Genomic DNA, 23,192 nt, shown 5'->3' on the forward strand with positions numbered 1-23,192 from the left:
TGCATATATGCATAAATACACACACACGCATATATATATATACACTAGACCCACCCCTGGGTGCACAGCATGTGTGCCACTCCGGGTGCCAGAGCAGTTAGCGCTGCCTCTGGTCATGTGCCCTATGCTTCATGAACATTCCCTTACTTTCATACCAGTAAAATAACTCTAAAGATCCAGTGTCATGGTTAACATGTGGAACTGGGACCTGGGAGATTGACATTCAAGTCCTGACTCAACTATGAATCCCACTAGCTGCCTTTAGACCAGTCACTATAACTCTCTGATTGACCTACTTAACAAGGTGTTTTAAAAAAAAACAACCTGCAGGTGAGGAATAGCTGTGTTGTGCTCCCTGGAAGAAAGGTGGGATAATAATGAAATAAATCTGGACACAATTGACATATTTGAATTCAGAGTGAGTATATTTGAATGTGCAGAGTGAATTCCTCTCATGTGCATTCATCAGTTCAACGGTAGTTTCGGAAAAGGACTAAGCAAAGTTTCTGTTACACTGTGTACCCCAGTTAGTGCCAGATTTCCACAATATACATACAACACCATGTGTTCAATGCTTCTCTATGTGACCATGCATACCAGGGTCAGTGAAATTTCCTGCAAGAAAGCAATATTCACAACATGGGAGAATTTACCTTATGTGAAAACACCCTGTAAATTTGCATGGTCAACTTAATTTCAGGAAACCTTACAACACATCCCATTTTCCAACTGCTCCTACTGCATTTCCTTGCTTATAATCATGTCTTCTCTGTACTTCGGGACTGTTCATAAAATGTGCCACCACTTATCGAAAGAAGAGAAGAGGAAGCAAAAATTGCGAGAGACCGCATTGGTTAAAACAAAGATGTGTGACTTGCAGAACTAGGTATCGGACTTCCCATACCCCATCCATACTTCTGTTTCATTTGTGACTTCTAGGCTTGGGGTGGAGAGGTTTTTTGCCTGGAAAAACTTGCTGCTTACTGCAAAGCCCATTGGTTTTTTTTGCAGTAAACAGAGGGTTTTCCTGGGGAAAGATGCAGGAGAAAAGAAAAACCTGTTGGATGCATGCCTAGAAGTCACAGACCAAATGGAAGAAATTGTGGGACAAAGGAAAGTGTAGATGAGTCCTAGGGAAAGGAGGGCATCTTAAAAGGTCTTTACTCAAAATTCTAATCCTTTCCATGATAACCAAATGCCAAGGGTGCCAGGGCACAATGTGGTGTCAAATTTGCCAACAATGTAAAGGTGTCCACAATAAGGGGTTAAAGGTAAAGGAACCCCTGACCATTAGGTCCAGTCGTGGCCGACTCTGGGGTTGTGGCACTCATCTAGTATTAAGCACAGGAGCCCCTCAGGGATGTGTGCTAAGTCCCTTTCTCTATTCCCTGTACACATTTGATTGCACCCCACTGTATAAGTCCAACACAATCATCAAATTTGCGGATGATACAACAGTGGTGGGGCTCATTAGTGAGAACAATGAGACTGCTTATAGGAAAGAAGTACAGGGGTTAATTCAATGGTGTAAAGAAAACAATCTTATGCTTAACACCAAAAAAACCAAAGAACTCATAATTGACTTTAGGAGAAAGAAAAGTGTATTTTTACCATTGTACATAAATGGCGAGGAGGTGGAGAGGGTTGGTAGTTTTAAATACCTGGGCATTTATATCTCTGAGGACCTCTCATGGACTGCAAATATTAATATGGTTGTGAGGAAGGTGCAGGGGAGGTTGTATTTCCTGAGAATGCTCAGGGGACTGAATCTATCTCAGCACCTACTTCTGTCCTATTATCACAGTACCATCGAGAGTGTCTTAACCTATAGTGTATTATCGTGGTATGGGAGCAGCTCCGAAACGGATAAAAAAGCTTTACAGAGAATAATTAAAATCGCCCAGAATGTTATTGGGCTCCAACTACCAACCCTGGATGAGATCTTCACGTCTCGCACTTTGAAGAAGTCACACAATATCCTGAGAGATCCCACCCATCCTGCTCACAACTTCTTTGAACTGTTGCCTTCGGGCAGAAGATATAGGACAATGAAAACACGAACCACACGCCTTCTGAATAGTTTCTATCCAAGAGCTCTGATTGCACTAAATAATGATCTCAGGGCCAGTTGCAAGAAATAGCAAGCAGGGAGTAGGAAGGAATGAGATAGGTTTTAGGTTATGTTATGCCTTTAAATAGGTTATGTTATATTCTGGATTATGTATGTTTTATAGATTATGTCTGAATAGGATGAGAGTGTTGGAGATACGTGTAAATGTGTATGTGAACCCGGTCTTTGGGGGGGTGGTTGATTTTCGTTGTTGTGTATACTGTGTATATACGGACAATGACAATAAAATTTATCTAAGAATCTCGCTTTATTGGCCGAGGGAGCCGGTGTACAGCTTCCAGGTCATGTGGCCAGCATGACTAAGCCGCTTCTGGTGAACCAGAGCAGCGCACAGAAACGCCGTTTACCTTCCCGCCAGAGCGGTACCTATTTATCTACTTGCACTTTGATGTGCTTTCGAAGCAGGGAATGAACAACGGGAGCTCACCCTGTTGCGGGGATTCGAACCGCCAACCTTCTGATTGGCAAGTCCTAGGCTCTGTGGTTTAGACCACAGTGCCACCCACATCCCATGTAATAACGGGTTACACAGATCATATTTAGCCTCTGACTAAGCATGCATATAACTGGAATGTTAGATTATACAAACTGCTATCTTGAAACTGCCGAAGTCACATTTCTGCCATTAAGACTTACCAATGAATACACTTATTAGGGAGTAAGTTGAACACAGCCTGTAAGTTGGGAACCACAATCTCATTCTAGTTATCAGAGATGGTACAAAAACACTTGTTTGTCCAAAGTTTATTCCAGCAGGTGGGCATTACCCCCTGATGCATGTAATAATTATCAATAAATAGTCATGTTGTTAAAAGCATGGCACAGCTCAACTGCATTCAGCACCTTTTACTATTACAAAATACTGACTTCTATAAGGATATTTCCATTTTACTATGAGTGAAAGATAACCGCACTTTAACATATAATGTTTGACCATTGGGCCATGAAGTCTGTTTAAACCGCCAATGACTCTCTGTGGTTCCAGGTCAAGGTTTTTCTCATCTCCACAGCCCAACATCCTTTTAAGGCTAGGGAAGGTTCTGTATCTGATACATGTTCTATAAATTGAGCTACAGCCCCTCTCCTGACAAGTCTTCAGTTTAGGGAAGTTCTTTCCCAAATCTTCCTCCATTTTTTGGTCCAGTTTGTCCTCCCTGCAGTGGCATTTTTCTTATCCGTGCCCAATAACCAAAGGTGGGGAAACCAACACCACTTGTCTTCAATTCGGTTGTGATGTTTCGCTGGCATGTGATGCAGCAGTTTTCTCCAGAATTGCTTATTCACAGTGGGAGAAGCAGATGTTTTCCAGGTAACCCTGGGCAAAACCCTGAGAGCTATCTTCACATTGTGAGGTAATGACTGTGGCTCCTGGAAAGACTTGAACTGAATTAGGATGAGTTTTATTGCCTTGTCTTCCAGGACAGTGTTGACGGCTGTTTCGAGCTCAAAGAGGGCCGGGCCATTGACATAACTTGGACTTAACACCACAATCACCCGTCTGCTCTTCTTGACAGCGTTTACAATGTCATCAGTGTATGCTGGGAAAAGAAAAAATATATATGTTAAGTTGTGGGTGAACATATCAGACGACACAGCTATTCTTCAAACAGCTCTTGTTTATTCACAGAACAGAACTGACTGAAGGGTTCAGCCAGCCTGCTTATATAGAGCTCCACTAGAATGCAACAGTAACCATTTTCTGTAACTATCCAATCACTGAACGTCACTTTCAATCCCTTATTTGCATATGTGGACCTGAGTGAAAACTATCTACAGTATCCCCCTGCTGGCCCAGGGTGAGAACTTCAGTACATAACAATATATTATTACCAACTTATCATACAAAACATGCTGCCTCCCTGCAGATATTCCTATACCCTGGTACAGAGTGGTGAATGCAAGGATGATGAAAAACATCTGTGGTAAAGAACGGCAGAAACTGGAATGTGCTTATATGGCTCCTGGCTTGAATGTGCTTTAAACCTGATGGACAAGGGAATGTTAAAAAGTCCTGTTCCTCATTCCAGTCCTACTTCCGACTGACATTCTAGCCACACAATACCACACTCCAATCCATCACAAAAGCTGTTTCTAAGGGCTGTGTAAGGGGCAGAGTAAGGGTTTCTGTTCCAAACCCACCATGAACCAGCTGTAGTCTTTGAGCCTTGAGAAAGAGATAAAGGAACACCCCTTCCAAGCTGAAAACCTGCAATTCATCTCCCAAACCCAAGTCTTGTTCTGTTTTCTTAAAGCATGAAATAAAATGTTTCACAGCGTTTTAGGAAGAGGGAGGAATTGTGCTTGCAAAGCCTTTGCTCCATCCCATATGAACTAAGAATAAGCATGTCTGTGAGTTAGAAGTATTAGTTATCTTATTTCATAAAAATTACATAGCTCCTTATTGTTGTTGTGTGTGTTTTTTTTAAAAAAAACCTCAAAGCTAATTACAAAAAAAATAAAAAATGTAAATCTCACTGAGTTTAATGAAGCTCACTTCCAGGTAAATAAAAGTAGAGGATTGTAACCTAAGGCACAAATTCGGTGGCTGCTTCCTTGTCCTATTTTCTCATTGAAAATCACCCTCTCCCAAGCAGTACAGGAACACTGGTAGATTTTAGGGCAGTGCAAATGGTTCTGCCGCACTGGGCGCCAAGCCTAGGGGGCGCTGCAGGGCGCCACAACTATGACGTAACGAAGTGAGCAGAACAGAAAGCGAGAGGTGAAGGCATGCCAATTTTGCTGTTTATGCAAATCTACTCATGGACATTAGGGGCAGATAAAGTTTCCTAACACAAATACAGGTGTTTGAAGAGTTGGTTTTATTATTATGCAATTATGTGAGATGTTACCTCCTCCTGGAAGGATGTCCCGCTCAGTGAGACATAGCTTATATTCACATTTGTTTTCTAAAACTTGAGGGAGAATCTCCAAAGCAAACGTTTCCTCATCGAGTAGCATGCGATCTGCTTCAGGGAAATCTGGTTTTGCACAGGACACAAATGCATCGAATTCCTTGCCATCTAAAAAATTGTAAAGGACAAAGTTAAATGAAGCAGCGAAGAAGAAAACATCCTTTAAAGAAATATGAGAGGTGAGAAAAGACGGGAGGCAACAACATTTTTCTGAATAGTGGGGCATGGCTATGGAAGAGGAGTCTGCTGAATCTCCCTTACTTTTCCTCTTAAAGGAGACCAGCTGTAGAGATGGTAAAGTACTACTGAAAGCACAATGGAAAATACGAAAAAGTAAAAGGCAAATTAAAATCCCCCCCCCCCCCGGTTTCTTAGCAGTAAGCAGAAACATCTCACTTTCAAATCTCACTTTCAGCCATGACCTCTCTGGGTCAAACCACCATCTCTGGTATTCTGGGTGAACTGTACCCTAGATGCAAATATGCCTTGCCCAAACAGCTAGTTATTCCATATTGAACAGAGCAGGGACTCCGCTACATTCGTCAAGACAAAGCGCTTTATTTGCGTTATAACACCGTGACACCAGACGGCATCGTGGAGTGCCATCTTTAGCCAACGGGATTTCCCTGTATGAAGTTTACAACACGTTTAACTGAATCAATTTTCTTGATGTGTCTAGACATTTTTCATTAACAGTACAGGACTCCAAAGTGTAACAGTGAAGCTGATGTTATTAAACAGGATAAAGAACAGAGTAAAGCACCCACTACCCCTGCTAGGCATAGTGTGAAGAGTCACACCGAGGGTTAAAAAAAATCACCCACTCCTCTCTTCATATGTATGCAATGAGACATGGCTGTCCGTCTGCCGCACAAAAGTACAAACATTGCCACTGGTGTTCTCAAAATTATGGGCTCACCCCTCACCTGGCTTGTGAAAGACCCCTGGGCAAAGTGCATCTTTTGGCTCGCGCAAGAGTGCAGGGCCAAAAGACGGGACATTTCGGGAACCAATCAGAAGCCAGGATAGCTTCTGTGATTCCAGGATGTCCCAGTAAAATCAGGGGTACAGCATCTTCATCTTTCAGAAATGATTTCTTAAAAACGCCAAACAATAGTTGGTTCTTAATTTGACCAGCAGAAGCCACTACAAGACAAGAGAGTGTTAACTGTAGGTTTCTTACACTACGAAGTGTAAGCTGGGGTTCAAGAAACTGAGGTAAGTTTCACCTGTTAACAAATTTCTCACATGAAAGTCACTCCCTTGTAGACAACTGAGTGAACCCCCTGTACAGACATGTGTGTGTGTGTACATATGGTGCACACATTCTGGGAAACTGTGGTCAACCACAATTATTTCAGAACATGTACATACCACACATGTAGTATCTTCATAGGTCATGACCTATTATCTGAAAACTATGCCGTGCCCAAAATGGAAATGATTTCTATTTTAATAATGTGCCTTGCAACCTTAAGTAGAACTTTTTGTCTCTCAAATTCCCTTTGAACCCACCCCTTTTGTAAGTAATCTGGGGCATTAGCAAGTGACCTTTCTAGTCCTCCAGAGAGTATTTTTAGATACTTTAAAGTATCTTCAATATCTTTCATAAATACAAGCTGCCTGTGCAAGAATTTTGGAGAAGTGAGCAAGGTAGGTAGTCATATGGTCCAACCCCCAATTAGGAATGGGTGAGAAAAATCGATTATACATATATAATCTCATAATACATATATTATGAGAAAGTATGCATTAAAATTAATACATCAGTGAAAATAGAATAGAGTAGGAAAAATTGCTAGCAGCAATGCATACATTAGGCAAAACTGCATACAAAAAATGTGTTTATTAGGAGAAATTGGCACTAAAATGCTAAATAATTTCCATGAGGATTGGAAAAAATAAATCGACAAATTGATGTCAAGATGTGGGGAACTGGATTTAAGATTGGAAAAATGAGAAACTGAGAGAACTTAAACTGACAGATCCTTCTATCCATACTCCCTGTGTGGTATCTACAATGCAGGATGAAACTACAACATTCCTGACCATTCAGCTTCTGCTTAAATACCTACAGCAAAGGACAGCTCATCACTTTCCAATGCCATTGAAAGTTTCTCCTAACATTTAACCACAATCGGCTTCTTTTCAGCACCCACCCCTTTGTTCTGGTCCCACCTTTGGAGCAATGACAACAAATTTGTTCCATCTCCTCAGGACAGCCTTCTCCACACACAGTATCTGAAGATGGTTATATCTCCTCTTAATCCTAGCTTCTCCGGACTAAACATAACCATGAAGGCAGAGTAAAATACAGTGGTACCTCAGTCGTTGAAGGGAATCCGTTCTGGAAGTCCGTTTGACTTCCTGTGATTGGCTGCAGGAAGCTCTTGCAGCCAATCAGAAGCCGCGGAGGCCGTGTCGGACATTCGGGTTCCAAAAGAACGTTCGAAAACCGGAACACTCACTTCCGGTTTTTGATCGTTCGGGAGCCAATACGTTAGACTCCCAAGGTGTTTGAAAACGAAGGTACAACTGTATTTAAAATAAAACAGATTCCCAACTATTCTTTCTTCTTCAGAATTTCAGGGGTTTTTGTTTTACAAATCTTCTAGCTTCTTGACCTCACTTTATTTCATGAGGTTTATTTTTTTTTCCACCTGCCTTGTCCTTGAGCTTAATTGTCTCTTCACTCAGCTTTCTTTATGCTAGGCTAAACAGGCCTTTCTATACTAACAAGATCTTGCTCATCATTCTGGTATGTCTCCACCCACACCACACAAAATTAGGAGTCTGCCTTGAGCAGTATTCCTTGAGAGGTCATGCTGCCTGATTCATACTAAAACACAACTTTTCCCGAGGACTTTCCCCTTCTTTCCTCCCTGCCACTTCCAAATGATGAATCATGAGGTGACAGCAAAGGTATTATTATCAAGAGTCCCCAACTGAGTGACCTTAACATGTAGTATTTTTCAAATCCCCCAGAGCATGCACTTCATAATTTATAATTGCCCAGATCTTCAACTGTGCATATAATGTCGTTTATAATTATATATTCAGGAAATGTCATAAATAAATGCAGGGTGATTTCTAAGAAAATAAGCACAAAATCAGAAGCCAAAAGCTAAATCCATGGTAAAATCCCACTAATTGTGTTCCGCCCACTCAACACTCTGCTATATACTTCCTCTCAAAACTTGCATTAGTGCACAGCTAATCAAACTTATCTAGTAATTTTGCATGACCTCTCAGGGTCCTTGCAATTAGGCAGAGTGAGGTCATCACCTCAGGCAATTGATTTAGGGCATCATAGAAGAGCAGAAAATTAATAGTATTTAATTTATTGTTATTTTTACTGACATGGGGGGCGGGGAAAGGCATTTGTGGAATTTTTTACCTCACCTGCCAGAATAAGTGACCTGGCCTTGGGTGCTGTGTAGAAAAATGTAGCTTTTCTCAATCCCTAATTGTTCACCCCCAACATTCTGCTTTCAGTCTATTGATTCTAGATCCTGCTGTCCACAAAGTTGTGGCATTATCCAGCTGAGTTCACCTTTTACCCGATGCTTTTAATGCCTCATCCCTCCCCAAATCTGCATTCATTCATTTATTTTTAAATCTCACAACATATGAGGTTTTATGTTAAAGGTAAAAAGGTAAAGGACCCCTGGACGGTTAAGTCCAGTCAAAGGCGACTGTGGGGTCACGGCACTCATCTGGCTTTCAGCCTGAGGTAGCAGGTGTTGTTCCACAGACAGCTTTCCGGGTCATGTGGCCAGCAGGACTAAATGGCTTCTTGCGCAACGCAACACCGTGACGGAAACCAGAGTGCATGGAAATGCTGTTTACCTTCCTGGCCCAGTGGTACCTATTTATCTACTTGCACTCACTGGCATGCTTTCGAACTGCTAGGTTGGCAGAAGCTGGGACAGAGCAATAGGACCTCACCACCATTGCGGGGATTCAAACCGCCGACCTTCTGACTGGCAAGCCCAAGAGGCTCAGTGGTTTAGACCACAGCGCCACCAGTGTGCACCTTGTTTCCCAAAGCCGAGTATCACTGTTGGTTGCTTAGAGTGAGAGAAGTGAGGAATCAGGGAGCTCAGAGCAGTGCAGACAGCAGCAGAGCTCATCCAGCAGTCCTGTCACTACAGTGGTAAAGGTAAAGGTAAAGGGACCCCTGACCATTAGGTCCAGTCGTGACCAACTCTGGGGTTGCGGCAGTCATCTTTATTGGCCGAGGGAGCCGGCATACAGCTTCCAGGTCATGTGGCCAGCATGACTAAGCCGCTTCTGGCTAACCAGAGCAGCACACGGAAACACCATTCACCTTCCCGCTGGAGCGGTACCTATTTATCTACTTGCACTTTTTGATGTGCTTTCGAACTGCTAGGTTGGCAGGAGCAGGGACTGAGCAATGGGAGCTCACCCCGTCGCGGGGATTCGAACCGCCGACCTTCTGATCGGCAAGTCCTAGGCTCTGTGGTTTAATCCACAGTGCCATACTTAATTCGTTCTGGAGGTCTGTTCTTAACCTGAAACTGTTCTTAACCTGAAGTACCACTTTAGCTAATGGGGCCTCCTGCTGCCGCCATGCCGCCGGAGCACGATTTCTGTTCTCATCCTGAAGCAAAGTTCTTAACCCAAGGTACTATTTCTGGGTTAGCGGAGTCTGTAACCTGAAGCGTCTGTAACCTGAAGCATCTGTAACCCGAGGTACCACTGTATTCCCATATCACTTCCATCTCCCTGCTTCCTCAACCCTCTACCTTTTGGCTCTGGGAAGCCAGGTGAGTAGCACACCACAAACTGCTACTGGCGATCTAGTCCCAGGCACTAACCTCTCCATCTTACCTACCTCACAGGGTTGCTGTGAGGAAATAAGGGAACCTCGTACGCCACCATGCATTTCCTGGAGCAAACACGGGATACAAGTGTCATAAATAAACAGAGAACAGACCGTTCGCTGAAAAGAAAAATAGAACACAAGTTCTTACCGCCGACAGTTTCACCTTTGGCCACATAATTCCGATATAACAGCACTATTTCAATCCGGTGCCGGTAAACCACCACACTTCCCAAAAAGATTAGAAATACAGTTGTCATGGAACAGCACAAAGTGAGCAAGAAGAGAAGAGCTAAAAGGAAACAAAAATAAGAGAAGCATTTGTTTATTTTTGGTGGGGTTTGTTTTGTTCTCTTCTTACATTTTGTTTGTAAGAAGATAAGGAGCTGCTAGAGTAGGGCATGTGAAGACCGAGCTGCCAAATGTCTTTCCCAGGTGAAAAAAAAATTAAAATGATACCATCATTTTCAGGTTTAGAATCTCAGAGCTTCTAATCTTGTTCCCCCTCCCTGCTGTCACAATTTAAAGAACCTCTCTGGCGATCAGAAAATGGAAAGGCAATTTTAATCAAGGAGCAGACCAGCGATATTATCCCAAATGTAACTTCTAAAATAAATAAAAATAAAAGAGCAATGCATGCTAGGTGGTTTGCCAGTTTACCTCTTTCTGTTCTCTTCTTAAATCTGAACACCCCCGTAGTGTTCCCAATGGAGTTTTGAGCCAGGCAGACAAATTGGCTGTTTAAATCCTCTTCAGTTAAATTGGTCAGGTTGAAAGCAAGATCAAAGCAGCTGCCTTCTAGTTCCTTTGGATTGACCCTAAATAGAATAATGCTTTCGTCAGCCACTTGTAGCATTCATTCTCACACAGTTACAGTAGTCCCTGGTGCCACCAACCCCATATTTGTGCAGGTGATGGCTCTGGTTTCTATAAAGGTGATGATGACCCAAATTGCAAAAATCAGGGCAGTTGCATATTTACCAGCCTCATAAAAACACAGGATTACAACGTCTCCCCTGGAGTCTGGCTGACGAACCCATGTAGGAGCCACAGCCCTTGGACACACTCTTTAGAAAATATTCATTTGTTGCTTCCGTTTATTTACTCTTCCTATCTATAGTCCACTCAACAATAAGATAATCACAGCAACAATAGTGCCACCAAATACAAAAATGCAAGATAAAAAATAAAATCTAAAACCAGCAACGGAAAATAGGCCAGGACAGCAAATCTAAAAAGTACTTTGAAACATTGAAAATTATTCAGATTTTTTTTTTTAAAGCTCTTCATTTGGTACAAAAAAGAACCATAACTTTGGCTCCAGGAAAGCCTCTCTGGAGAGAGTGTTCCATAACCAGGGTGCCAACACTGAAAAGGCCACCTCTTCAGTAGCCACTCTATGGACCTCATTTGGTGAGGACACCCAGAGAAGGATTGATGGTGTTCCCCTTCAAGGAGTGGAACGGTCTCCCTCAGGAAGTTGTGGGCTTTCATTCCTTGAAAGTTTTTAAGCAGAGGTTAGACGGCCATCTGTCATGGATGCTGAAATATACTCGGAGTCCTGTAGTGATTTTATGCTCTATATTGCAGCTTGTAAAACAGTGATTTAATTGCCTCCCCCCAAACCTAAGGCTTTTATATGCATTATTTACACAATGAGTCCTGTCTGATTGGCTGATTCTGCTTCCCTCCTGGAGCCTGATTGGTCTTTTCCTGCAGGCCAATCAGTTGTTGCATTCTACAATCCTACCAGCCTAATAGGCTGATTAACTTCCTCCTGGAACCTGATTGGTCTTCTCCTGCAAGCCAATCAGTTGCTGCATTCTAGGATCCTACTTGCCTATTGTTCTAGGATCTAAGCTTAGTACGTAAGAGATGAGTTAGCTGAGATTCCTGCACTGCAGAGGGTTGGACTGGATGACCCTTCGGGTCCCAATTCTATAATTCTATGATTCTATGATACTTTAAGCAATTATGGCTTACCCCCAAAGTATCCTGGGAACTGTAGAACTGTAATTTGTTAAGGACAATGGGAATTGTTAGGAGACAATCCTCTCACACAGCTACCATTCCTAGAGTGCTTTGACAACAACCCCTCTTCCCAGGGAATTCATTCCCTTAAACATTCTGCTGCCTTAAACATTACTGCTGATCTCCAGCCAAAGCTTGGACTGCATCATGTTTCCCATTCAGTTTACTGTATCCTCTTCCCTGTATCCTTTTCCCAAAAAGAGGACTTAAAGATTCACAGTTATGGAACTGCTACCAAGACCAAGGTTGGAGTCACATGGAAACAGAGAAATGCCATCTGTGTACTGCAGGAGAGGAAAACATGGAAGAGCCTTCACTAATCCTCTTCCAGTTACATTAGTATTTTGATCATGTGCTACAACAGATTTCCCCCACCTATCATTCTCTATCATTGGCCGTGCTGGCATAGGCTGAAGGGAACTGTAGTATGAAACTAAACAAGAATACTCTTTTGGCTCTCCTGTTCTTTTGCTAGCTGCTTACATTCTACAAATACATGTTTTCAAGTTGGAGACTGTTCATACCATTTTTGCTTTAGCAGTTGCTTCCTTTCACCAGTTTCTCTGTACCACTGCATCAAAGAGGAAGCATTTAGTTCAAAACCAAACTGTGCTCGGCATTTGAGCTCAAGCGGTTGCCCTGAGGAAAAACCACACGTAAAAATCAGCATGTATGCACATTTTTTAGATCTGAAGTGGAAGCATGGGGATGTGGGCTATTGGTTTGTGTTGTCGTTGTCGACTGTGCATTTTGTGTTTTCTCTTGTATTTTCATGTTGTGAACCGCCCTGAGATCTACGGATGAAGGGCGATATTGTTGGCTGTTGTAAGCCGTCTGTCCAGCGAGACAATGGAGTAGGCCTCTGGGGTGAAGTTAAACCACTGTGCTGGCAGCACCAAAATCACCTTCCCTGGGCACAAGCCTAAACAGTGTGTATGGCAATCCTGGGCTGCTCAAATGACAAGACCCCCCTCTCTGCCTTGCTGATGTGGTCCAAAGACACCATCCAACCGTCTTAGGGACTCCACTCTGGATTTGTGTAGGGTTTACACCTTAGCCTTTTCTCCTCCTGAAGATATTCTGCAAGGCAGCGGGGGTTTAAGATTAGAGTTTTCCATCTTCTAGATGGGCTACCTTCTCAGTTTGACAAGCCCCATCTGCCCCTCTATAGTGCATACAGAAACCGCCTTTTTGACCACTGGGCCCACTATTGGTTTCATCCACACAATCCACCAGAGCCTGTCATTGCAGTGGCGTAGCGTGGGGGGTGCAGGGGGGGCCGGCCGCACCGGGCGCAACATCTGGGGTTAGGGCAAATCCATGGGTTAGGGGGCGCAAATCCACGGGTTAGGGGGCGCAAATTACTTGCCTTGCCCCGGGTGCTGACAACCCACGCTACGCCACTGTGTCATTGCATGCAGGAGAAGTCCCCTAACTCACCAGAAGGTGTGTCACTGCCATGTATCAGGAGGGAGAAGGGAGAGGCTGGAGAAACATTGCCATGGAGACTATCTGGTGTTCCCATTGGTGTGCCAATGTGCCTGTTATTGCATCCCACCCCCCAGTAAGTAGGAACAACACATCTGCTGAGAAGCTAGCATTGCAGCTCTGCCTCACCAGGAGAGCCGCTTCAACTTCATCATTTTTCACCTTTTGGAAATGGAGCCCAGAGGCTTTATCTCACTCCTTACACACCCACACAAAGCACCAGCTTTTTGAGGCAACTGCCATACCCAGCAAGTGTCCCAGAAAAACTGGGGCATTCTGTTTTTCCTCACGAGAGGACGGTGACCATTTTGGGTGCTGTGATCTCACGTGGTTCCATGCCACAATCCGCCCCCCCCAAAAAAGTGTGTTTTGGGGTATTGTGCCCGGGAAAAGGTGCTTTTTCGGGGGGGGGGGGAACATGGCATGAAATTGCACACAATCACGGCACCCAAAATGGCCGCCATCCTCGCATGAGGAAAAATGGGAAAATGGCATCATGGATTTTGCCTTCAATGTGCTGGAGGGATGGATGCCTCACTTTGTCCAATTGCTATGCCAGGCCTGAGCTAACCAAATGCTTAGGATGAGCCCATAAGCAGGATATGAGCTCAATAGTGGTCATATATAATAATATTTGATATAATAATCATCAGGAGTTTGTTTTCATCCAGAACTCACCAAAACTCAGTTCCGGCACCTCTCAGGTGGGCGCCATTGACATTCTAAGACAACAAGAGAGGTGTTCATTGTGGGTTCCAGCACCTCTTTTTCTAGAAAAATAGCACTGATAATAGCACTGGATTATTGCCAACATTACAAAACAAATTAAGAACGTAGTCAGTTTACCAAGTTCTACTTCAAGGATTCTCACACCACGGGGATCCAGAACCTCTGGGCGATTGATAGTATCTTGTGCTACGACATTAAAAAAGGTGTCTATTAGGGAATTTCCAATGAACCTTTTGCATGTAGAATTAATAACCAGATTAAATATGTTGTGAGAAAATCAATGACTTAATCGCAGACAATACTTTTTTGTTGGTGGAGAAAGAGAAGGGCATCAAATAGCCATAAATGGATATACTGTGCAATTAGGCATGTCATGTTATTTCCATGGAGACTGAAAGAAGCTTTCTATGGCTCCTGGAAGCAACTTAAAATCACATACATAGGTCACAGGGTGATTCATTAGCATACACATCGTATTTTAAAAGCTCTATATATCCTAAGTTACACAAACAGCAAAGGCAGCTGTGTTAGCTTTTAAGGGGTGGGGATCTAAAACCTTTGTTAGGACTTGCAAACTATTTTGTGTCCTTTTAGTTGGCCAAATTAAAGGTATTGCATGAATAAGGATTTAGAATTTGTTTATATCGTATATAAAGTATATAAAGTATATAAAGTATATCGTAGAATAGATACAAAGCACATTGTTACTTCCAAGTAAAGTTATTTAATGTAATCTTGAATTTACAGTAGTCTGACAGGTTCAGTCAACCTACACAACATTTATAGATATTTATTTTTTTCTTTAAAGATATAAATGGAAAAGACTAAATGGGAATTGTAGGAGACAATGTAATATAATACAAGTGCCAGAATATAAAGCATTACATCAGAACCATTTATTAAGCTGGATGTAAAGTGACTTACCAATGATAGTTACGTTTACTATTGTTCTCATGGTCCACTGGGTATTGTTGTCAGTCAGTGTATAATCACATACATAAGTACCATTATCTGCATCGTAGACATGATACAATACTATGCTATCATCCTCAAATCTCAGAGATGGTCTTTTATCCTTTTGAAGTCTTATTTTTAATCCATTCTAAGGGGCGAGAGAAGCAAACAAACATTGCAATGCTCTGTAAAACAGGAATTGGCAGCTGACATAGGCTGAATCTATTGAGTTGATCTATACTTCTCCTTCCCCCAAATTACCAACCCCTTCCCTTTATCTTCCACAACTTTAAAAATGGCTAGGAGAATCAATGTGAGGGAAAGAGGCACCCCTCTTCCTCTTGTTGGTATAGCTCCAGTCCCTTTCTCCCCCATCTCAGGGGAGGATGGCTCAGGAAAATGAAAGAGCCGTGGCTAAATGAGTTTGAGGATGTAGAGCAGGAGTGCAGAACCTGCAGCCCTCCAGATGTTCCTGGACTGCAACTCATATCAGCTCTGGACCACTGGCTGTGTCTGATGGAAGGTGGAATTCAACAACGCCTGGAAAGCTAGATGTTCCCCATCCCGGATGCAGGGAGATTTTTCTTTTCCTGTTTCAGTGTTGCTCCCTCCCTTCACAAACCCATCTCCCTCCCTCTCCCACCATTTCTGAACCAGTCTAAACATCTGTCACGTGGGTGATGTTGCAAGAGTAACTTTACATTTCCTCCCCATGTCCAGTAATCTTCCACTTTGGATCTCCAGAAGCTGTTGAATTTAAGCTCCCATTACCCCTAGCAGCCTAGCCAATTGTCAAGGATGATGGGAACCACGACTGAGGGTACATGGTTGAACAACACAGCCCTAGTCCTATCATAAGGGCTACCATGCATTTTGCAAGTGCAAAACAACCCAGATGGAAAGGAAACTTGTTGGAAAGCCATTAAGTCTACCCATCATTTCTCTGCTCCAAATGCCTTCCCATATTCTCTTCCCTGCCACAGGTGTTAAGGTGTGGGTGAACATATCAGACGACACAGCGATTCTTCAAAAAAGCTCTTGTTTATTCACAGGCCAGGACAGAACTGAACTGAAGGGTTCAGTCAGCCTGCTTATATAGAGCTCCAGTACAACGTAACTGTAACAATTTTCTAAAACTATCCAATCACTGAACGTCACTTTCGATCCCTTATTTGCATAACTATCTACAATATGCCCTGCTGGTCCAGGGTGAGAACTTCAGTACATAACAACAGGGTTTTAAATAGAGCATTTTGAGGGGTTGTGCATGGGTTCAAAAGTAACATAGAATGGGAACCATGAGGACAAGGTAACCACCTCAAATATTGACTTGAAATACCCATACAGATCTATAGTTCCAAAAGGTCTTTTAAAAGAACATTAACTTTGGAGCAAGATCTATAATACAAACAATTACAAAATGGAAATAAAGAGGCTTTTTAAAATATTTACGAAAATGACTGGTGAATTTTGATATCCACACTTCACCAAACACCCTTGGGCATGTCTTTCCAAGTTTATTGTAACTGTGCTCTCAACATGCCATCATTTATCAAGATACCAGTCCAGGCAACGGAGTGATTCATTCATCAAATAACTGTATGTGGAAATAGTTTCAACCCGTTACACTACCAGAGAGCAAGTTTCCCTCACCCACACTCACCACAAGTATATTTGTTGCATGTAAGTGTGACTCAGATTGATAAAACAAAGTGCTCTAAAGATAGTGGCACCCGTACCTTGTACCAGTTCACCTCTGACAGCTGAAAATCACTGTAACAGCTTTTTCCTGGACAAGGAATAACTCCTTTTCTGAGAACAAGTAGATTCAAGTTATTCACGCTACTATCTGAACAATTGGCCATCTTCCTTGTTTGAACATCTATGAAAATATTGGCACACTTGCTTTTCCTGTGTGACACGAAAAGAAAACACATGTAAAATCATACAGAGAAAGCTAGATTGTGAAAAGTGATATATACTGGACTAGATATATTGATACTGATATATCAATTTATTGATATATATTGGACTAGATATATTTGATCAGGCTTCCCCAGTCTGATGCCTTCCATATGGTTTGGACTTCAATTCCCATCAGCCATAGTCAGCATAGCCATGCTGGCTGGGACTGATGGGAGCAGTAGTTATTTATTTACATACCACTAAACCTCTACAAAGCTTACCAAAAATATACATTAAAATGGCTGATAACATCCAACGTTAAAAAACAAGTTAGCCTAACAATTTTCAAAATAAAATCAGCAGTTTAAAAACACACATGAAAAGAATAAAAGTACATGTTAGAATATATAATAAATTTACATGTCTGGGTAGGCTTGCTCAAACAAAAAATCCTTTTTGGCAGGTGCTGAAAATGATTACCTAACATCAATGGGCAGTGAGTTCCAGAGGGTCAATTTATTTCAAGGGTAGAAGGAGCATTATATAGAGAGTGCCAGGCTGGGAAAAGGCTGCTTTAGTCACAATGTGGCAATGCATTCTAAGATCCATAAGTGATTCCTGTCCCTTCTCCATGCTGTTACTTCCAGCAACCCCCCAAAAATGCTAGCTCCTGAGAATAAGGGAAGCCTTGGGGATGGTGTAGGTAATGGTGCAGAGAAGAGCAAATGGAGGTGAAGTCGGCAGGAATCACAAAACCTCCTTTTTAAGTGAGTGGCATTGCCTTTCCAATTGGGACAAGACATCTTTGGATCCTAGCCTATCAATTTAGCACTAACTATCATTTCAAAGAGGGACGCGGGTGGCGCTGTGGGTTAAACCACAGAGGCTAGGACTTGCCGATCAGAAGGTTGGCGGTTTGAATCCCCGCGATGGGGTGAGCTCCCGTTGCTCGGTCCCTGCTCCTGCCGACCTGGCAGTTCGAAAGCACGTCAAAGTGCAAGTAGATAAATAGGTACCGCTCTGGCGGGAAGGTAAACGGTGTTTCCGTGCACTGCTCTGGTTCGCCAGAAGCGGCTTAGTCATGCTGGCCACATGACCCGGAAGCTGTCTGCAGACAAATGCCAGCTCCCTCGGCCTATAGAGTGAGATGAGCGCCGCAACCCCAGAGTCAGCCACGACGGGACCTAATGGTCAGGGGTCCCTTTACCTTTACCTTTATCACTTCAAATATACTATTAACGTAATTTGTCACGATCAGATAATAAGGTACTAAGGTAATATGTAACATTTAGGTAAAAAAAAGTCTGAATGATGAATATTTGTAAAATGTTGTTAAAATAACAGTGGGGGTTTTTTAAATAGAAATTGTCCAGAGAATGTAGCAAGATAAAAACAACAAAGTCAAGTGCTATTTGATTTGGAATGTGTTTAAGCAGACAGAGTTCATATTTTATGTATAGTACTTAATAGAATAACAGCCTGAGAGGCCCTGAAAGCACAAAGATGAAATATAAGCCTTTTAAAATGAATGATCTGGCTTCATTAAGCACAGTTAATTCTCTCGCTCTCTCTTTTTCCAAACATGAAGCTGATGCTTACATTTCTCTCCCTTTAACAAATGAGACTTAAAAGTATTTAACTGGGTGGACCACACTGAATGTAATTAAGAAGTAAATAGTAATCATGATGAAGAATATAGGCTCTGTGTAGATTTCTCGAAATACTAGTGCACTCATCCACAAAAGGTCTGACTGAGATGTGTCATGGCAACCGACCTATTCTTGCAGACATATGTTCCAGAATGTTGAACTGTTATTGGATTAAACCAAAGGGCATTTCCCTGTAGTTTGGGGTTGATGGTTTCTTTTCTGAGAAGCACTGGGTCTCTCCTATCTCTTGATTGCCAGATCCACTGAAGCTGGCTTTCATGAAGACGAGAAAAGTTAAAAATTGAGGCAGGGTTCTCTGGTGGTACGTCACACGACACAACAAATGCCTGGCCGCTAATGGCCCGGTACTTCACATCAGGTTTGCGAAGACATTCTGAAAAGATAAAGAGATCTGTGCAATCAGGTAAAAGTTCCATTCTTGAGTCAGTTCCAGACAACCTGTTCCACAAGCATTTGACTGTGGGGAGATTAAATGATGTTGCAGCAAGTATTTGCCTTCATTTTCCCATCACTTATCACAAAAAAGAGAAAATATTCTGGGTTTGTTTCATAACAGCTCCAAATCAGCTTTAACTGTGCAGCCTAAATTGGACAAGAAGTGATTGAATCCCACCAGAAAATAGGGAGGGGTGTAAGCTCCCTGAGATTTTTATTCTTCTCGCCCCTTTAGAAAACTTTGCAGAAATTTATCTGAATATTCTCCACTGGTACCTGGGCAATGTGAAGGAAGCAAAATTGTGGAGTCAATCAACAGACTTCCTGCTCCTGCAGAAAGGGACTTGGGGGGGGGGGGGATATGGAAGCTGGGCTACTGCCGTTGCTAATTGTGGAATTCTATAGTTTAGTCAACGTCAAAGAAAATACATTGAGCTGTCATTTACTTAAAGGCCTCTCCATGCAGAAATCGGGTGCAATATAAAAAACCTGCCACTACAAAGGTGACAGTTTTCAAACTTTTCAATGCAGGCATAAAACATGCAATGGCCTGTGAGCATTGCAGGGGGTTGGACTAGACCAGGCTTCCTCAAACTCGGCCCTCCAGCTGTGTTGGGACTACAACTCCCATCATCCCTATCTAGCAGGACCAGTGGTCAGGGATGATGGGAATTGTAGTCTCAAAACATCTGGAGGGCCGAGGTTGAGGAAGCCTGGACAAGCAACCCTTGGGGACCCTCCCAGCTCTATGATTCTCTGAAAATGTGGGCTGAGAGGACTGTACCACCTTTGAAAATGAGCATTTAAAGCATGTTAAGGAAGAGTATAACACGACGTCTTACCTCTAAAACCTCTGACTTCTGCTCTTTCCATTAACGTCAGAAAAAGATAACAGAGTATTAGCATTGCTTTCTACCACTGCGTTTCTTCGTTTGGCAATGAACCTTCATGGCAGAGATGGCCGGATGTATTTCCCTGGGATTATTTTCTACAGCTGTAAAAACATAACAAAAGAAAACAAAACAATAAGTTTGTTTCTCTTTGAAACTAACTCATTCCAGATGGCTGCTAGGTGGAAAGATAATCCAGGCAAAAAGGAGTATTTCATAGCCAATGGGAAAGGGGTTTGTGGTGGGGAAAGTCAGGGGGTAGGAACCCTGTTGTCTATCTGATATTATTGGATTTCAACTCCCCATCAGATCTTTCTAGGGGTGATGGAGTTGCAGAGCAGGAACATTTGGAGGGCCATAGTTTCTGCGCCTCTTCTGTAAAGAAAGTATTATACCTGCTACAGCTTAGTTCTGTAATCTCCCCATCATATCAGGTTGGACCTGCTCAGCTAAGCAGAATCTCTGGCTCTTAGCCTCGGCTCCTGCACATGATTCCTCCTTCCCAGGAGCTGCTTTCCATTTTGCAAAACCCCTAGAGAATTTTGTTTCAGAAAGGGAAGGGAAGGAGCCACACCTCCCAGCAATTCACCAATTCTGCCCGCCTTGAAAAATATCCAGAATGTCCCAAAGTATGCCAAAGAAGTTGAAAAATATCGTCATGTGTGCGACAACGGCGGCGAGAGTCTTAATAGCACAAGGATGGAAGAACAAGGAAATCCCGAGTAAAGAATTATGGCAAGAGAAATTGATGGACTATGCAGAACTGGCAAAACTGACACATAAATTACAGGACAAGGATAACTGTGACTTTAAAGATGAATGGGAACCTTTTACAAAGTTTCTAAAGATCCAACAAAGTGAATTGGACTCCTTGGCAGGCTTTGAATAAACACTCACAAACTTTTTATTGATAATAACCAGTTAGACAAATTAAGGATTTATACAATTTTGTAACATGCAGATAATAGCATTTATAGAGTAACCAGAGATAGGAACTGAGGGAAGTCAGGGTGGGGTGGGGAGGGTGCGTGGGTTGTTTTATGGGAGGGGGAGAGGGGAAAGGGGGGGGAATTAAGGATGATATGTTTAAGATAATATGCTCTGTCTAAATTCCTAATTAAAAAAAAATCTAAAAAACAAACAAAACAGAATGTCCCAAAGTACGGCTGCTGTTTTGGCTCAGGCCCAGCAGTCACTGAACACACACACACACACACACACACACACACACACACACACACCGTAGCTGCAAATTACAGGAGAAGGTGGCTGTTCAGCAGTCTGCCTTTCAAGGAAGCATCAGCCATCACCCAGAAGCTTCCAAGGAATCTCAGCATTCTCCAGAGTAAACCTTGAAGAACATTGTTGTAGAACCCCCTACAGAGATTAAGTGCCAGAGCTCAGGGACAGAGCAGCTGTTCTGCAGGTCCCAACACAGACAGCAGGCAAGGAAGTGTATTGCCACATACCTGACCTCCCCTTGGCTGCATCACACTGTGCTTTCTGGCAGAGATCGGAGGAAAGGTGTGGTGGTTGGAAGGTCAGTGCAAGGCAAGAGCAGCAGTGGCTCTCGCTTCACCCCTCTCCCTCCTGGTAAGCACAGCATTGCAGCTGATAGGAGGCTAGGTGCATGTTCCCAAGTTTGATCCCTGCCATCTCCCAGTTAGGACTGTGAAAAGCGTTTTGCCGGAAAACCCAGAGACAGGTTTATGTAAAAGTAGGGGCTTATGCAAAGCGTTCAGTCCAGGCAATTGTATTTGCATTTATTTAAAAACTAAATAAAATTTGTGTTTTTTAAAAAATAAGAATCCGAGCTAGGTGAACCAATGTTCCCATAACAAGTAGAAGTTTGGTGTGGTTATGAAGAGCACCCTCTATAAACCTGGAAGTTCTGGGTTCTGAGTTTGGTTTAGCCATTGGATTTTCTGTGTTCTGCTATCAATTGGCGTTCACCATCTATAATATGGGAAAAACCACGGATACTGTGTTGCCTTTGGGATTGCTGAGAAAGACAATGTTTATTACTTTGGTGGGTTGCTACAAAATACTAAGGTAAATAATTGCTCTTCCTACATCGCAAGGAAATGTTTCACTGGCGAACCCAGTGCCATCTTTATCTGTCATTTAAGATTATATATCTAAATCTAATAAATAGACTGAATAGCTTATTTGCTTGTTTTTGTCCTGTATTTTATTCTGTGCACCTCCCTGAGAACTTGAAGGGCGGTATAGAAATCTAATAAATAAAATGAAATAATAAATAATTGTCTTCTGAAATAGGATGGTATTATAGCTTTCATTCAAAATACTAAAAAGGGTATTGCAGAAATCTTAGGCTGCAACCCTATGTACACTTCCTGCCCCCTTGCAGGCAAGTAAGTTCCTTTGAACTTCAGACAGACATGCATCAAATCGCTCTATTGGGGTATTATGCTGAAATGAGCATATATGACTGTAGTATTGGAATACAAAGCCAGTATTACAGTTTCGGAATATTTATTGCAAGACAGCATTAGAGTAGAATGTTAAAAGGGGGAGGTAAATTTGGTTATAATTTAAATTCTCCACTAAACAACTCAGGGAGGGGACTGTCCAGATAGCATTTACATCGCCCATTTACAGAGAGCCTTACTTTTACTTCACATTTTGTAATAAAGGATGCCAGCACATAAATCAGCTATTATAAAGAGGCTTTTAACACTACTTGATATTCCCTCTGCAAAACCCCATAGATTTCTTTCCATTCACTTACGGAAAGTGGGGAATCACAATCACCCCTGAAATATAATGGCAAAACAGGAAAGAGAAATGGACATTCAGAAAATAAATCTCTTCAGCTTAAGTAAATAGAAGGGTTTGCTGAAAAGTAGTCAGAGAACAATAATATTAAAAGTTTTGCATTCTGAAAAGAGACTGTTATCTGAGAAGGCTATCTTACCTCTGCATCTACGCAGCTGTGTTATGAGCTGTGGTTAGCTCTCAAATGGATATAGCGTGTGAGTTTCCTTTCAATCAGAATTTCCTTTGCCTCGTCACCTCTTCTTTCTTTCTTTTTTTTCATCAAGTACACATTTCCAGCAACTTTTCTTGTAAAAAGGGCAGGGGAAAACAGTGTAAGAAACATGGTTACAACACACTGCTACTATGTGAAAAGTGTTCAAGCTTGCAACAACATTGCTTCCCCTTACACTTCCTAAATTT

The 23,192-nt window shown here is 42.4% G+C and overlaps 1 protein-coding gene across 1 annotated transcript; it reads right to left on the minus strand.

Moving 5' to 3' along the window:
* Window positions 1-2,860: 2,860 nt before the first annotated feature.
* IL18RAP (interleukin 18 receptor accessory protein) lies at window positions 2,861-23,166 on the minus strand. Its single transcript, XM_083610727.1, has 11 exons — window positions 22,930-23,166; window positions 19,944-20,095; window positions 18,772-19,039; window positions 16,831-17,002; window positions 15,062-15,239; window positions 14,255-14,323; window positions 12,445-12,559; window positions 10,550-10,707; window positions 10,041-10,181; window positions 4,981-5,151; window positions 2,861-3,669 (listed from the first exon to the last, which is right to left on the minus strand). The coding sequence occupies exons 2-11, from the start codon at window positions 20,005-20,007 to the stop codon at window positions 3,227-3,229; spliced, it is 1,779 nt and encodes a 592-aa protein (XP_083466853.1). The 5' UTR covers window positions 20,008-20,095; window positions 22,930-23,166; the 3' UTR covers window positions 2,861-3,226.
* Window positions 23,167-23,192: the final 26 nt, after the last annotated feature.

This window comes from Podarcis filfolensis, assembly GCF_964270895.1.
Source record: "Podarcis filfolensis genome assembly, chromosome: 4".
Taxonomy (NCBI): Eukaryota; Metazoa; Chordata; class Lepidosauria; order Squamata; family Lacertidae; genus Podarcis; species Podarcis filfolensis.

Bases quoted from the DNA above. Each gene is read 5' to 3' on its own strand.
- IL18RAP (XM_083610727.1), bottom strand. From the start codon at position 20,007: ATGCTAATACTCTGTTATCTTTTTCTGACGTTAATGGAAAGAGCAGAA. The intron at 10,708-12,444 runs GTATGAACAGTC...TATTCTATTTAG, and splicing joins CAACTGCTAAAGCAAAAATG to GGTCAATCCAAAGGAACTAG. The intron at 10,182-10,549 runs GTAAACTGGCAA...GTTTCCTTTTAG, and splicing joins TAAGAAGAGAACAGAAAGAG to CTCTTCTCTTCTTGCTCACT.